The sequence below is a fragment of the Brienomyrus brachyistius genome, chromosome 8, assembly GCF_023856365.1.
Source record: "Brienomyrus brachyistius isolate T26 chromosome 8, BBRACH_0.4, whole genome shotgun sequence".
In the NCBI taxonomy this organism is placed as follows: Eukaryota; Metazoa; Chordata; class Actinopteri; order Osteoglossiformes; family Mormyridae; genus Brienomyrus; species Brienomyrus brachyistius.
Window position 1 is genome coordinate 12,450,627 of NC_064540.1, and position 16,337 is coordinate 12,466,963.

Below are 16,337 nucleotides of genomic sequence, written 5' to 3' on the forward strand. Positions count from 1 at the left end.
CAGAGATTAGCCTCCTGGCACAACACAAAGCCTTCTACAGAGGATAGTGGGAGATATCATCTTCTATTTTATTCTCTAAAGCAAATTCCTTCACTGACCCTGAGGCATTCAAAATTTTACTCTGGGCTATCATACAATACCAGGCAAAAGTTTACTCTGGGCTATCATACATCACCAGGCAAAAGTTTACTCTGGGCTATCATACATCACCAGGCAAAAGTTTACTCTGGGCTATCATACATTACCAGGCAAAAGTTTACTCTGGGCTATCATACATCACCTGGCAAAAGTTTACTCTGGGCTATCATACATCACCAGGCAAAAGTATACTCTGGGCTATCATACATCACCAGGCAAAAGTTTACTCTGGATTATCATACATCACCAGGCAAAAGTTTACTCTGGGCTATCATACATCACCAGGCAAAAGTTTACTCTGGGCTATCATACATCACCAGGAAAAAGTTTACTCTGGGCTATCATACATCACCAGGAAAAAGTTTCTACACCACGGGTCTTTATCACTTTTCCTTTTATTTAATAAACAGCAGATTTTTATTCTTGCTAAGCACTGGAAAGTTGTGTGAACAAGTGAAAATAAAAATCAAATAAAACAAGTTTCTTTTAGGGCAGCACGTGGTCCCGGGTTCCTGTGTGGAGTGCGCATGCTGTTTGCGTGGGTTTTTGCTGGGGGCTCTGGTTTCCTGCCACAGTCCAAAAGCATGCATGGTAGGCTGATTGTTGTGTCTAAATTGGCCCTGTGAGAGTGTGTTGGTTTCTGCCTGCACCCTTTGTTCCCGCGGTAGGCTCCGTGACCCCGGTGGGGTTAAGCAGTTACAATAATGGATGGAAGCTTTCTTTGTAACATGGAAAGATTACGTAACAGTGCATGCCTGACATCCCTTCAACTGGTCATGGCGACAAATTCTATGCTGTCCTTAACTTGAAATGCACCAGTTAACTGTTTCACCCCATGAGCAACAGTTAAAGTCCCTTGTGGAAAGAATTCCACGGATTTTCTCTGCTGTTTTAAGCTCGAGGAAGTTACTTTGATGAATCATAGATGACATTTTCTTGCTAATAATGGCACTCAACAGGTGAACACCTTGTAAATGTATTTGTTAGGAAAGAATATTGAGTGCATTTTTAATAAATGTTAAATGAGTAACATGCAAATGTAGAAAATCTCAGTGTATGCAAAAACTTTTGGTAGTGTATGTCAGCACAATTAAGCTCCCTTGCATTGACGAGATTCAAAGACCTCTACAGGCAGAATTTATATCTAGATACTTACTGAAGCAGACTTTGTGACACCACAATTATTTCCTATGATACAAACCTAAAATGTATGAGATACCAACTCTCCCATATATAACTGCTCTGCGCACCTGCTATTTATGTAAACTTCCATCCATCCATCCATTTTCCAAACCGCTTATCCTATTGGGTCACGGGGGGTCCGGAGCCTATCCCGGAAGCAATGGGCACGAGGCAGGGAACAATCCAGGACGGGGGGCCAGCCCATCGCAGGACACACTCACTCCACCACTCCAATTAGCCTCAGCATGTTTTTGGACTCTGAGGGGAAACCGGAGTACCTGGAGGAAACCCCACGACGACATGGGGAGAACATGCAAACTCCACACACATGTGACCCAGGCGGAGACTCATGAGCAAAGCTTAAGATGATGTCTTTCTATGGAATTAGAACAATAGACCATGGGTCTGAAAGGTACTTAACTAGACTGCATTCAGCATGTTTTGTTCTATGGCCTGTAAAGTAGTATACAAACAAGACTGGAAGATTTCACAACCTTCACACCCAAGATTACACTGAGAAAGACTGGAATTACTTTTTTCACATCTCATGCCTACTTTAAACCATAATAATCCATGGGGCTTCATCTACTGGGCTATCAGACTAATTAAAACATTTCTGTACATGAGTAGTGGCGATTGACACAGTCTACAGGGTCTGCAGTGTAACAAAAGAGGAACAAACAAATTACCAAGTGTCCTTGCGTGGTTAAAGAATCAGACTGCTAAAATAATAGGTTGTTGATTCGAGTCCTATGAGGAAAACTCTGTTTGCCAGACTTCTGGTTCTGGCACTTAACCTGTGCTTTTTCAGGAAGTTAGTACTGTTATATGGTTGGTAAATATTCAGATATACACAGCTCTGGAAGCACAAGCTGCAATGTCCAGTCAGTAGCTGAACAAGCTTGGGGTGGTCCAGCATGCCTGGTCCTGTGCCAAGTCAGTAGGTCCAGTCCAAGCAAGAATCCAGTGTCCTGCTGGCAAGTTCTCACTTACTCAAACCAATTCATTACCATCTGCTGCAAAATAAATGAGTAAATGGGTCCAGCTTGCTTTTTCCCTGAAGTCAGAGGCATTGGGTTGAGACCGGAAAGGGGGAAAGCACAATGTGTCTCGCTCATATCATTGCCAACCCTGCTCACTCAACCAGACCTCATCATTTGACTCCAACCAGCTCGAGATCCCTGGCAAATCCTTACTTCAAATTTAATTATGTGAAAGAGACTCGGGCCGCCTGCAGCTCATTCATGACTAAATTGCTTTCGCTTCTGCTGTCATTACTTACTGTAACACTGGGTCGTAGGAATTTCAGAGGACATACCTATACTCCGCAGGTAAAACCAAACCAAACTGGAGGAATGCAAACAGACATAGCAGAACACAAAGAGATGAACTTCTTTCATGGATGCATTACAATGGTTTAAGCGGAAATTCCTTCCCCCAATACGGTTGAGCTTTTGATGAGCTCGGGCTGATCCTTAGCTTAAACCAGACATATGTAACAAATCAAGAGCTCCACTTATTATGGTCATATGGTTCTATGAGGGGGCGGCATGGTGGCGCAGTGGTTAGCACTGTTGCCTCACACCTCTGGGACCCGGGTTCGAGTCTCCGCCTGGGCTACATGTGTGTGGAGTCGTCGTGGGGTTTCCTCCAGGTACTCTGGTTTCCCCCCACAGTCCAAAAACATGCTGAGGCTAATTGGAGTTACTAAATTGCCCATAGGTGTGCATGTGTGAGTAAATGGTGTGTGAGTGTGCCCTGTGATGGGCTGGCCTCCCATCCTGGGTTGTTCCCTGCCTCGTGCCCATTGCTTCCGGGATAGGCTCCCCCCGCGACCCAGTAGGATAAGCGGTTTGGAAAATGGATGGATGGATGGATGGATGGTTCTATGATCCACTACAGAGGAGAATCACAAATGTACTGACTCAATCAGTTACATGCTTAGCTTACATAGGTGTGACATTTTGCGATTGATTAAATTGTTAATTCCAGGGAAATACACTGCGACACAGTGGAAGAGGGAAATGTACAATGCACTCAATTATCCCAGATTGTGGTAGGATTATGTCACTTGACCACCAGTGTTAATTTCGTTAACGAAAAATTTTCGTAATAGTTATCGTCAATGACCTTTATTTTCCAGATTAAAACGAGATGAGAACTGGAGGAGATTTGTTTGGCTATGCCTAGGAATTTTTTATGCAATTTAGACAGCACAGAATCATTAACCTACTTTAACGCATTTATTTATACCGTACAACCACATATTTCCCACATTTTGACATTAGTGATGCAGTAAATATACAGTCTCTTTATTTTTACATAGCCTGCATTCTCCATTGGGAATAACAATTATCACATCCAGCAATCAATGACACACACTCATTGTGTAAACACGTCTTCAACTACAAAGCCGACATGGACACTTACGGTCATCACTAAAAAGGCATTCAATACACCTTGCACTCCGCAAAGTCCTCGACAATTTGAGGGATGTTAAGCGCTCTTGCTTGCTCATTCTCAATAGATAAAATGGCTAATCCACAGAGTCTCTCTTGACCCATTGAGCTCCTCAAATAATTTTTGATCAATTTTAATTTGGAGAAAGAGCTCTCTGCTGTCCCTACTGAGATGGGGAGAGTGAGAAAAAATGCAAGAAGGCTGTGCACACCTCACTAAATGTAGAAGTTACTGCTGGATGATCTACTACCAGCAACCTAGCCAGGTTAAGAACAGATGTGTGTCTTGCTATCAACTCCTTGAAACAAGCCCTAATGACACTAGTTGACCAGGAAAGCTGGAGTCAATCTCCCGACTATAGTGATTACATACAGTAATAGACGGGCCACTTCGTATAGCTCCTCGTCCTTGACATGCTGAAGCGTATTGGGATGAATAGCCTCAAACAAATGAGCTGTCCGATTTAAACTGACAAACCTTTGGGACACCTGCTGAATGACTACATCAAGGTATGCATAGAACACATTCACCCGAAAATAATGTTCTGCATCAGAAAGCCGTCTGTCTTCGCTAAGCTCATAAAAGTGGCACTTCACTTTTTTCAGCCTGGTGGCTACAAATTGCGTTTGACTGCCCCATTTCACAGCCAATGCCAGAGTGGAAGCCTTTGCCTCATCAAACTGCTCCCTGTACTCCTGCAAAGTTCGTACAGCACTCTGCAATAATGTAGATGCTTTGAGGAGATCAATGGTCTTCTCCTGCAATAACTTTGAGACGGCATTAGTGCACTCAAAAATCTTTGTCTGAAGACTGATTAAAAATATGAACTGAAATTTAGTAACAGCCTTAAGTGCATCTGCCTCATCATTTTATCACTTGTAAGTGACAGTTTGTCGATGACGTCTCCATATCTGTACTTTAACACAACAAGCGCGTCGTAGCGGGAGGACCAACAGGTTGGGCAGAGGGTTACATCCCTGCTCTCCGAGCTCAATAAGTCACCAAGTAATGCCCATCTCTTGACACTGTTGGCAAAAACGTTGTACAGCAATTCAACCACATCATAAAACTGTCTAATCTCTGGGATAGTTTACACAGAATCGTTCAGTATCAAATTCAGACAATGAGCCGCACGGTGCATGTTCAAAGCAAGGGGCTCCCGCTCCACTATTCTCACTTGAAGACCAGAATAAATTCTGCTCATGTTCGCCGCGCCGTCATAACCCTGTCCACAGCATCTGGAGAGATCTAATCCATTCCCTTCAATACAGCTAATAGTTTGTCCCTCCAGTTCAAAGGCGGATGTGTTCACAGTTATCTCAAATCCAAGAAAAGCCTCAACTATCCTGATATCTGTAGCAACACCCATTTTGTCTCGATCGACTAAAACATACCTGAAGACTAGGCTCAGATGATCGCGCTTTGCTACATCTTGAGTGGTGTCCATAATGATGGAATAAAATGGAGACACATTTATTTCATCGACTATGTTGCTCTTAACTCTCTGTGACAATGTATAAATGATCTCATCCTGAATAGAATGGCTCAGATATTCAACTGATCCCTTGGGCCGACTGATCTGTTCTTTCAGGACAGGGTCATAGCAGGCCAACAGTTCAATGATGGACAAAACGTTTCCTGCGTTCCTCTGCCCAACGGACTCTCTATGTCCCAAGGCCATGTTGCATGAGGCTAATGTCAGTGTAACATTCACAATGCGCTCTAACACTTGCCTCCAAAAGTCAGCCGCATTACGAACATCCCTCTCCCTATCAGCATCTATTGTATCATGGAGTTTCCACTGCTCGTAGACCACGCATGCACCGAGATGGATCTGGGTATATTCATGCACTGCAATCTTGGAGGTGACATGTTTCCAATCTTTAACTCCGTTTACCCAGACATTATTGTAGGAGGGGGCTTGACGATTGGCAAAAAGCCAGCAAGGCTCGCAATACGCACAGTCAAGCTTGGACGAGTAGCATAACGTGGAAGTTTAATACCAGCTTCAATGACAGATGTGTAGTAATGGGTTGAAAAGCTGTGATTGCCAGTGACAGGAAAGGGACCCTTAGGCTTACATGGGCCAGTTTGAAGGATATACCTCTTCACATTAGCATCTGCAATGTTTTCAGGGAAATTTCCACGATCTGTCGGAAAATTAGCTTACATGCTAGGGATCATGCTGCTCACTTCAGCTAACTCAGCTAACTCTCCACGTTCCCCTCCCTCCTGTTTTTGGTTGCTCATTTCATCTAACCCCTCTCCACATTCCCCTTCCTCCTGTTTTTGATTGCTCATTTCAGCTAACTCCTCCCCATATGCCCCGCCTTCCTCTATACTTTGGCTGGAGCTGCTGCTAAGCACCACGCTACTGCTGCTACCACAGGGCAATGCATGTTCATCAATACTATCACCAAAATCAGGGACAGGAGAAGGTAAAGTAAAAAAAGAATCTATCTTTAGCGTTTCCCTCATCTTTATTTTTCTTTTCCTTCCTCTTTTGTGCCCCACTTTTACTTTTAAACATGTTGAATTTCTTTCTGAAACAAACACAACCAGGCATGCACCTTCCTAATCTAGATGTATGTCGTCAGACGGATGAGGACTTTAGGCAGCTTTTAGATCATACCCATCATGCACTGCAGTTTTTTGCAAATTCCTCAAACAGAAAACCATTAAATACAAAAGGAACAGCTTAGCTTGACTTCAAAACATTACTATGTATTATATTTTAAGTCTGTTGTAGGGATTTTACAGTTTTTTTTTCTAAAAAATAAAAAACTACACCATACACCCACCACAATAAGAATGTATAAAAAAAATTATATATATAAAATGGCAAGTCATGGCTAAACTGTAAATATCATGTTCTGGCTGTTAAGAGCTTTGGAGAAAGAGTAACTTTATGTGTATTTAGTATATGGGAGGGTCCTCTTTTTGCTGGGGGGAGGTCCCTCTATGATCCAGAGGAGGGCCTGGGCCCAGGGGCAGTAGCCCCGCCTGCCCCGCCTATAGCTCCGCCCCTGATGAGACCTAATATAGTTCGCATACAGGGGTATTCAACTAAAATTTAAAGAGGTCCAGTTAGACACTATTTCTTGAAGCAAAGATCCAGAAGATCATAATGTCTAACTATTTAGTGTGATATATATTTAAGTAGCCTATTATTATTGCAGATAATCAATACCTGACTGTCAAATCAAATTAATTCAGTACAATTCAAAAACTGCTTGACAATAGTTATTTTTTTGGCTCTATACACTAATAGAATTGTAGCCTTGGGGTAATTATTTTGATGTTGAAAATACTAAAATAGATTGGTTGCACTTCCTGCTACTGATAGCTGTTGAGAAGTATGTTTCCCTGAGACCATTATTTGTCTTCTTCTTTGAACATATTTGAGAAATTCAGGTGAAACATTTAACAGCGAACAATAGCAAATAAAAATATTACAAATATTTATTTTTATATTTTTATTTTAATATTCAAAGAGAGCAGGCCTGGTAGCATAATAGCCTATGCACTTTCTGCATAGTGATTTGATTTTTGCATTAATGGCACTACTGAATTTACGGTACTCAGTTTCCGGGTAAATAAACATATGTTTGTATTTAAAATAAGAAAATCTGTGTATTTGTGTACTGCACAGTCAGACCTTAATAACATTCCTTAACACTGGTTTCATTTCATCTTGGTGAACATAACGACTTTCAGAAATCGAAGGGAAAGTTTAAACTTTATACTTTAATTTACTCGGCTAAATCAACTGTAGTTTTAGTCGACTGTAATCTTATGATATTTAGTCAACTAAAACTAGACAAACTAAAATAATTTAGATGACTAAATTATGACTGAAACTAAATTACATTTTATTTTGTTTTATTTTGTTATTTTGTTTAATGGGTAAAGGGTTTATTCAAAGCAATTCACTATTATTTTTTTGCATCTATTTAGCTATTTTTATTGAACAAAATTCTTATTGTGCACCTTGCTGAAGGATACCCCCATCCTGAAGCAAGCAGTATTGGTTTAACTCATACATAGCCTACAGGAGTCTGTATTCCTCAGTTACATGGGGTTTCACAGTCTGCTCACTGCATCCTTTATGTTCATGCCTTATAAATTTAGCAATTCTGTTACCACTTCTATTTTTATTGCTGTCTTCAAGTGCAGAAAAGTGCAACTTCAGCTGATGACCTTATACTATGCAATTCCCAAAACGCCACGCTTATTTCACATAACTTGTAGTCCCTCACACCCTCGTTTTCTGTCTTCTTGTGCTATGATATACTGTGAATACAACAGCCTGCCATATGAATTACTAGCAACCGAATGCTTGGGATAAATAGCTAGGCTTCCTACTGAAGATATGAGCTTAGGCTCATATTGTCATGGAAAGTTTGGACAGTAGCGTTTAAATAAATTAATATATAACACAGTAATATCATGTTTTTACACAATGAGTTTTTTGAAGAAAATCTGTATAGCTGTACACTAATTATATAAATATGCTTTTATTATTTATGAAAATGGTCAAGGTTGGAGATCTTTGGCAAATTGCTCTTGAGGGCTTACCTGACCACCTGGTGCACGAAGCGGTCGGGGTCACTGGCAGCGAAGTTGGTGAGCGCGGTGCCTGCTGGGACACCCTCCTCGAAACGCACAAGCTTGGGGTTGGCGGGAAAGAAGGGCGGCTCATTGACGTCTGCCACTGAGATGGTGACCCCAGCCGTGGACTGCAGGGAGGACTGGATCCCGCTAGCCAGAGGCTCCTGATTGATCACCACCACTGTCAGCATGAAGGCCCGGTTCATCTCATAGTCCACAGGCTGCATGTGGTCATGAAGGGAGACGTCAAGGTCAAAGTCAAGCAATAAATGGTGTGAAGGTTACTTCTGCTTAGTTAAATATCTTTTACTTATACTTAAGTGCACAATTAAAATTCTACTTTCCTAATTCCCACAGAACTCTCCTGAACAAAAATGCATAAAAATAAGTAACATGAGGTTAACGCTACAAAAGTGTGGAATCTGTGCTGTGTCTCTGTGTCTGACTGTTACTCTTGTAAAACATCACACAGGGGCAGATTAACTGTACCCCTGAAGTCTGCAAGGTATCCAGAGCAGTGTTTTCTCAGACATCGTGACAAACACCCCCACAGAACAAGATATCCCCTGAGATATCTCTTTGATATAACTACTTACATAGATTTTAACTTTGATGTTTCACATCCCTTCTGCTTCCTTATTTTTTAAAATATTTCTACTTACCCAACACAAAGGTCCTTTTGTACAATGTGATTTATTTACTAATTTTGTAAATTAACAAATTTACATTCATTTTTAAACATCTGGGAAAACTAAATTAAGTAAACTAGCAATTCCTGGAGTTCCTTAGTAGATACACTTGCTCATGCTGCGGGGCGACAGGGTGCAGCAGGCTTAAGAAAAGATAATTGCTCAATTGCATGATGGGGCGAAGGGTTAAAAGGCTTGGCTGTCCTAATGTCTTTATGCCAGCTGCTCCTATGTATGTTCACTCGGTCCCAGGCCCAGATGCCAGAAAAAACTCAAATATTGTATGATTATTTTAGGATAACACTCTTCCCCTCCAAAGGCTAAGAAGAGGATGCTGAGTATTGTGCTGTTGTCAGGGATGCCAACTGTTTGTAACAGTCCATGTTAAATTCACCCTGTCTGTAAATCCATAAATAAATTAGACTGTTCATAGAACCTAAAAAAAGGTAGAAAATAAAAATAAAAAATAGGGTGCCAGTAAAAAATATGACATCAGTAAAAAAATGTTGATTTTCTTGTTTTAAAGGGTGTCGGTAAAAGCAAGCAACCCTGGCTGTTGTTAATCACCGGATGTTGCTGTTTGTTCATGTTGTGTCTTGTCTACAATCCCCTGAATTGAATGTCAAAGTTCAGTTGTGGGTTTCAGTGTTCTTCTGCTGTTTGCTTCTGTTGATCTTGATTTACGCTCCCCAGAGCAGATCATTAATCCATTTCACTCTTAGGTGTAATGAAGAGACTCAAAAACCAAGAGTGGATAAATGAAGTCACTTATGGACAGCTAAACATCAAGCTGATCAAATATCACGGGTATATAAAAGAAAACGTGATTTTTGGTAATGGTTTCAGCTCAGTCTCACCCCATCGTACGGACACACACAAATCTTGTAACATGGCTCAAAGGCACACTAATGTTTAAAAGGAAGACATACATTATTAGACCTTTACACCACACCTAACTGGAATCTCTGAATAAAGAAAGTTATATATTTTAATATGATTTTGTAAATTTTTAACATCTGTCTATATACAGGATGCTCTCTCCATCCATCCATGGTCAAACTACTAGGCCTTCAGCTTATCTCAGGCCACATACTGTAGGCAGATAGACTGCCTACACAGCATGCCGGTAGGAAATGCCATAATTTAAAAAAACATAATGCACACATACATATTATACATTCATACACTTACAATAATACAAAGATAAAGTTCATGTTAAAAGTTGGGGCAGGAGTTTAGCAGTCAGCATATGTACCCTGAGCACAGTAACCATCCCATCGTTAGTGACTGGGTGCGTCTGAATGGTGAAGTGACCGGAGGGGTCCCCACTGACTATCCTGTAAACCGCGTTCCAGTTGGGCGTGTGTGGCTTGTCCAGGTCATTGACAGTCAGGTTGGCCACCACCACATTCACCTTGTTCTCTAGCACCTCCCCGGAGAACTGGTGGGAACAGATGGTGAGAGACGGAGAGAGAGAAAGAGAAAGAGAGAGTTAAGGACTTTCATGAACCTGTAAAGCTCAATAAAATGCTTTGTTTCACCTACACGAGCAAGGACAATAGCTGAAGAGCCGAAAATCTATAGCAGGCAAGGAAGCAAAGAACTTTGTTTCTTATTTCCTTTCTTGCCATGGTTTTAAAAGTGGCCAGTTGGCTTCTCTGGAAATCTGACAGAGGAATAACCTACATCTCATTTTTATGCTGTACACAACTACTTTACACAGCATGAAGTTGACATGACATGAGTTCCTGATTCCTCATCTATCCAAATGTAATCAAAATGCACTTTCCAATGTACCACTCCACTCACCTGTCCTCCCTGTGAGACTGAGAATTACCTCATTACCACTCATTGCAGGAAACCCACTATTTACGACATTCACTGCATATATCTCACACTATCACGTGCCTGTTATTCACATGCTTTGTGACGCCAATTATTCAAATACTGAGCCTAGCACATGTTACACTTTTTTACAGATATTTTATAGCCACTTCTATTCCAAACGTGAGCATATTGTGCCTGTTGCAATTAATCATTATCCCTATATAGCACCACATACTGTGGAGGCATGAAAGTTGTAATTAGACAGACAGAGGGTGTGGCCGTGCACGCTGACCATACGTGACTCACTGAAGTGGTGATGTAATGCTACACCAATAAGTTTGCTAATCTGCAGAGAGCTGACAGCTTGTCCCACCACAGACGGTTCATTGTGTGACAGCAAGTCCCTGTCTTCCCATGATGGCCAAACCATAGATGAGTGTCTCTGCTAACTGCTGTTACAAGTAATAGCTTCATCGTCTTGCTCAAATCGAATCTAAACCCCCTGCAGAAACACGACTGTGACAAACAGAAAACAAATTAAGTATGAAGATTATATTTGCATGCAGATTTCTTAATTTAAAATTTCCATCCTGCTTCCAAGATGGATGAGAAAGAGCGATGTTACTCAGTGATGTCAGGAATGCTATAAAGACACATGGAAAAACACCTTCGAACAAAGTCAATGACATATTTATTAATAAATTCTTTCTTGTAGTTGGGAGTTGGAATTTGGATTTCATGTAAATATGGACAAATGGTTGCATTATGTACCATACTTCCATAGCAAGTACTTTAAAAGGGAATTTATGGTTATTCAGTTAGATACTTCATGCGTAAGCACAACTGTTCCATTTTACTCTAGTAATCCTGGCATCATATGTATGGTTCAGATCAATCTAACTACTCCCTAGAAGTTCCTGGAAGTCAGCAGTCTTAAGGATTAGGGCTGGAAAACATATGTAGGAAATTGCTTACCACAGATCTCTAATACTGAAAATAAATGGATGGATTTTCATGGCATATTTTATTGACAAGGGCTGCCATGACATTGGAGGGATAAAGAGGAAGAGATAAAGAGAGTGACCAGCGACGACCCCGGAGGTGACTAACACACATCTCATTGCTTTTTCAATAGCCAGTGGTGGCTGACATAGAATGGTCCAATAAAGGTGGAATGTCTATTCTGAAGTGACGAGCCTGAGATAAGGGCACTGTGTGTGCAGAGTGTTGCCCATTAATCTCTTTCCTGCTGGGCAGGTGCACAACTGAAGACAGAAAAATTGGACTGAGGAGAGCTCCTGAACAGCCTTGGATTCCTTCAGCAACTGGAGTGGATTTTTCACTTTCATAGTGAAAAATGATTCACTTCAAATTATTAACTGTAAAGTATTACAGTAACCAAGGCACCAGCACATGGTTGAGACTGTTGAATGTTACTCTTAAAAAACATTGAATTGTGACGTATTTTAGTTCTTAGACTGTGAGGTGAACAATAGAGGACCAAGCTTCAGGCATCTGCAGTAACACATATTTGGGTTGTGCAATGCTTTTATTTGTCATTTTTAGTTACTTTAGTGCAAATTTGTAATAGAATAGTAATACTCGTTATTTTGAATGTTATTTTTAACCTGATAATACCAATATTTTAGAATTGTTCCAGTTATTGAATAAAGGATATTAGAGTTTTTACTGTGCTGTTTTATACACTACGAAAAGGTCAATATACTTTTAATATTGCCAAACAACCAATTAAAGAATAACAGGCAGTAAATTTCAGCATCACATAGTGTTGGATGTCCAGTTACCTGGCTGATACAGAGACATGTAGATCATTGTCAGGACAAAACAGCACCTAGGAGGGATTCCATCAGCCCTGATAGGAGATGACTTCACCTACAGGTGACTGCGCTCATTACTGGCTGTCACTTAAATTCTACAACAACATTACTTAGATGTTTTTGAACAATTTGTGAGAGAGCAGTGTGGTACCAAAATATTATCACCAGGAAAATCCTTTGATGAAAACTAATTAGCAGTAGGATTCTTTTTTGCAGCGTTTCACACTCCAACAAGCAGAACTTGAAAAGGGTATTTAAAAAAAATAAAAAAACAAATAAAAACTACAAAGATCATATTCTATTTAAACATACTTTTGTCCGTTTGAACAGAACAGATTTTTTTGTAGTTTTTTTTTTGTCTCACTTGGGATAACACGTGTGTTAATTTGCAGAGAATGTGCAGTTTGCCATGTTTACACTTTGCATTTCAGGAATAAAATGATTCACACATTCTTGGTATCTTTTTTATCTGCTCACCTCATATTGTAAGTAAGCCTGATCTCATGGAGCCACAGTCACAGGGCTTAGACTGAAGCTAAACTGCATGGCAGCCTGAGGGAATCCTGACTTGTCTGTCTGCCTTTCCCGTTCTGTGTCAGGTTCTATCCTGGTTGTTGCCCTTGTGCCTGTTTTGTATGTCCGTCTTGTTCACGGTCCCTTATTCTTGGTCTTGTTTTCCAGGTTCCGTGTCCCTGGTCTCGTCTCGTCCATCGCCACCAAAGAGGCGCGTCCGGAGTGCACGCCTTTGTGGGGGGATTCTGTCATGACCTGCTTGTACAATCCTCGTGTGTGCCGCACCCCCCCATTAACCACGTGTGCTACCCCGATTGTGACCAGCTGTTTTCTGTCAGTTTCATTTACACTGTGTATTTAAGTCCACGTCTGAGTCCATAGCCCCAGATCTGTCATTAACGTTTGTCCTGTGCTGCTCCCTGATCTGTAAATAAAACCCCATTTTTGAATTCTCGTCTACTGGATCTGCTTCCCTGCTCCCCGCTAGTGCACTAGACCTGGCACTAGGATGCTGGGAGTATGCACGCTACACTACTGCACGGCTGGAGTAGAAGCCAGAAGTCGTACTAGGCCGAACTGGAATGCAGAAAAAAAAATTCATGGTGCGGACAGCCTCCCTATAGCAAATTCACTTTATTTTAGCTAAACATAGTTCAGGAGGAAGTTAGTCTCGGGTAGGTAATTGTTCATTTGGTTATTATAAAATAGCATCTGATTCCTGGAGCGCTTGGACTCTTGGTCTCAGGGGGCAGAAGACTAGGTATGATGGATGGCCGGAACAGCTTGAGATGTTCTGTCACAGACCTTGTTCATGAAGAATAATAGTATTCATGAAGCCTTTAGTATGCTTTACGAAAAGCCAATAAATGCTTTTATGTATGATCCTCCTAGTCTATATCCATGACTGTGTGTATTTCTGTTCAAAATATAGTAAAAAGGATTAAAACTATAGCCTCCACAATTAAATTTGCATGGGATCTCATGCAGTATGTAAAAAAATATTCTTTCACGCATTCAAGCTTCATGTTCCATGGCTCCAACTCCATTAGGCAACAAAAAAAGCCTCATTTTGCATTGTATGTATGCAGTACTGTGCAAGGAAGTCAAAGGAAATGATGTTTAAATGATCTTCATGTCGGTATAAATCTATGATTTCATGTCTGTCAATGTGTGTCAGTCTAGCCATTCAAAATCTCTCATAAAGTCACTCCAGTGTTTGCAGTAACCAGTTGTGAATTGGTGGCGAAATTTAACAAATAAATGGGATGGATAGTTTTTATTGTGTTACTTTTAATTTGCAAAAATACTCATACTACCCAGATAAATAGCTTTAAACATTTTCTTTGCACTGTACTGAATACATATACATTTGCTTATTTGCCTTTTCTCCCTGACGTCACAACATTCTTCTCCATGTCCGATAGTCAAGGGCAGAAATTCTTGTTTAGCATTCAGTGATCTTTGGGCACATTGTATCTCTGTGTATTTCTTGCATTTCCATCACTTTAATTCCTTCCTCTGCTTCTCCCTCTCTTGACTGGAAAGTTCCCTATCAGCGTACAGGCCTCAGCTTTCTCGTCATCCATTCCCTCCAGGAATTATCCACTTGCTACTCTGCAGGAGCAGAGAGGGCTTTTAGCTTTTAACTGGGTTACATGCTAATGGCTCCAACTATACATGTAGATTTTGGGGGTGTGGGGCTCTGAGGAGAATTTGTTTCTCTCAAAAGTGAGATAATTGGTAGGTTTGAGAGCGACAGCATCTTCCCAGCATCCACATGTCACGCTTAATGATATAATCATAATTAAAGAAGAACAACTGAACAAAGAAACGTGTACCTCTAGAGGTAATGCTCTGGTGAAGGACTGATAATTATTACTACTTTAACTCTCATGAGGTGCAGTCAGCCTTTATTGTGCATGACTGGCAGATGTCGACATTGTACACATGGTCCACTGGCACAGCCCAATCATCACTGTCATAACACGGACCCAGCTGTCATGCTGAATAGTCATAAGCAAAGAAAAATAAAAAAAGGAGCAGGACACGATGCTTTTCACTTTGCCTCTTAAAAAGACAAGATGATGGAGTGTCACTCAGGGCTGCGCAGACCCCTCCTCTGCTCCGCTGGTGGCAGGATGATAGACTATTTAAAGACTGCCGACTTGCATTTGGCAGGGATAGCCAGAACTTCCAGGCCATTTCTGTGCTTCCAGGCCAGATCTCTCTCATTCTGAAGCTCAGTGCCACCCCTAAAAGGCTGCAGAGCACAAGCAGTTCATCTGAATTTAATATCAGCTATGCTTTTGTGAATCAAGTGAGGCATTTCACATTTCTCCAAGCCCAAAGCTATTTGCAGATTCTTCATAAAAAGCGAACTGTGCACTATGCATTTTATTCATCTGTAAATGACCTTTAGTTCAACAGCAGAATTAAATTATGTCTTCTACGTTTGCCCACAATGGACAGTGTTACAACAATGTTTAGATCAGTATTTGCCTTTGTTTAGCTTCACAGTTTGCAATCCACTTCAGTACGTTCTATTTTTTTATCAAGGGAATATCATCAAATGAAATATTTTGCAGGGATTGAAAAAGTGGTTGTATTTAAGATGCTTAGAAGACTTCTGGTAAGTCAATCACTCAACCCCATTCTTTACAATTTATTTTATACATCTAATGGAAGAAGACAGTGCCTGGATAGGTGTTTTAGATAACCTCTGAACTCCTACATGGCCTAATTATACAGCTGGACATACTTTCATAACTGAAGGCAATGAGGTCTAGTGCTTTGGTTAAAAATACAATAGCATGCCAACCCCACGACCTCTGGGATTTAAACCCATACGTCATTTATAAACCTCCTTAAACCCAGTGCTATTTGCTACAGAATGTGCTGGTGTTTCTGCTCCACTCACCGTCCGGCTAATGAACTCTGGGGGGTTGTCGTTGATGTCAGTCACGGTGATGAGAGCAGTGGCAGTGTTGGAGAGCCCGAAATTGAGGTTTCCCTCCATGTCAGTGGCCTGGATGATGATGGTGTACTGGGACACCTTCTGCAAAGGAGATCACAGAGACCC

General features: G+C 41.0%; 1 protein-coding gene across 1 annotated transcript in view; it reads right to left on the reverse strand.

Moving 5' to 3' along the window:
• LOC125746981 (cadherin-4-like) overlaps nucleotides 1-16,337 on the reverse strand; it is a 237,362-nt gene that overhangs the window by 10,538 nt on the left and 210,487 nt on the right. The window contains exons 9-11 of the mRNA XM_049021600.1: nucleotides 16,176-16,313; nucleotides 10,336-10,521; nucleotides 8,359-8,612 (exon numbers count right to left, since the gene is read on the reverse strand). Coding sequence (XP_048877557.1) covers nucleotides 8,359-8,612; nucleotides 10,336-10,521; nucleotides 16,176-16,313 — 578 coding nt within the window. The remainder of the gene's footprint in view (nucleotides 1-8,358; nucleotides 8,613-10,335; nucleotides 10,522-16,175; nucleotides 16,314-16,337) is intronic.